Source organism: Aptenodytes forsteri, unplaced genomic scaffold (genome assembly GCF_000699145.1).
Source record: "Aptenodytes forsteri isolate BGI_AS27 unplaced genomic scaffold, ASM69914v1 Scaffold276, whole genome shotgun sequence".
NCBI classification, from domain to species: Eukaryota; Metazoa; Chordata; class Aves; order Sphenisciformes; family Spheniscidae; genus Aptenodytes; species Aptenodytes forsteri.
Genome location: NW_008795479.1, coordinates 821,825 through 822,260, shown reverse-complemented (window position 1 = coordinate 822,260; position 436 = coordinate 821,825). Strand labels below are relative to the sequence as shown.

General features: G+C 69.7%; 1 protein-coding gene across 1 annotated transcript in view; it reads left to right on the top strand.

Annotated features, from left to right (window-relative positions):
- The window catches only part of IGSF9 (immunoglobulin superfamily member 9), a 16,643-nt gene extending 16,440 nt beyond the window's left edge, over positions 1-203 (top strand). Inside the window, exon 22 of the mRNA XM_019472579.1 lies at positions 64-203. Coding sequence (XP_019328124.1) covers positions 64-203 — 140 coding nt within the window. The remainder of the gene's footprint in view (positions 1-63) is intronic.
- The last annotated feature ends 233 nt before the right edge of the window (positions 204-436 follow it).

Below are 436 nucleotides of genomic sequence, written 5' to 3'. Positions count from 1 at the left end.
GCCCCCCCCCACGTCCACTCGCGTTACCCCGTGTCACCCTGCCTGTCCCCTGTGTCCCTTCAGGGTCACCCCCAGCTCTGTCCCCCCGGATCTGTCCCCTGTCACATCATGCCCCCTGGTCCTGCCCCGTGTCCCCGGGGTCCCCCCGTGTCCCCTGCATCAGCCCTGCCCCTGTCCCCCAGGTCCTCCCCCGTGTCCCTTAGGGGTCCTGCCTGTGTCACCCCAGCATCGTCCCTGGCTGCATCCCCCGAGCATCCTGCCCTATACCATTCCCTCACCTCCATATCGTCCCCAGCCCTGTCCCCCGCTGTCCTGTCCCCATGCCACTCCCCTGGGTCCTGCCCTGTTCCACCCCTGGGGGTCCTGCCCCGTGCCACCCCGGCCCTGTGCCCTGGAGCTCCTGCCCCTTTATTGCCCCTCTGCTGCCCCCAGGGGT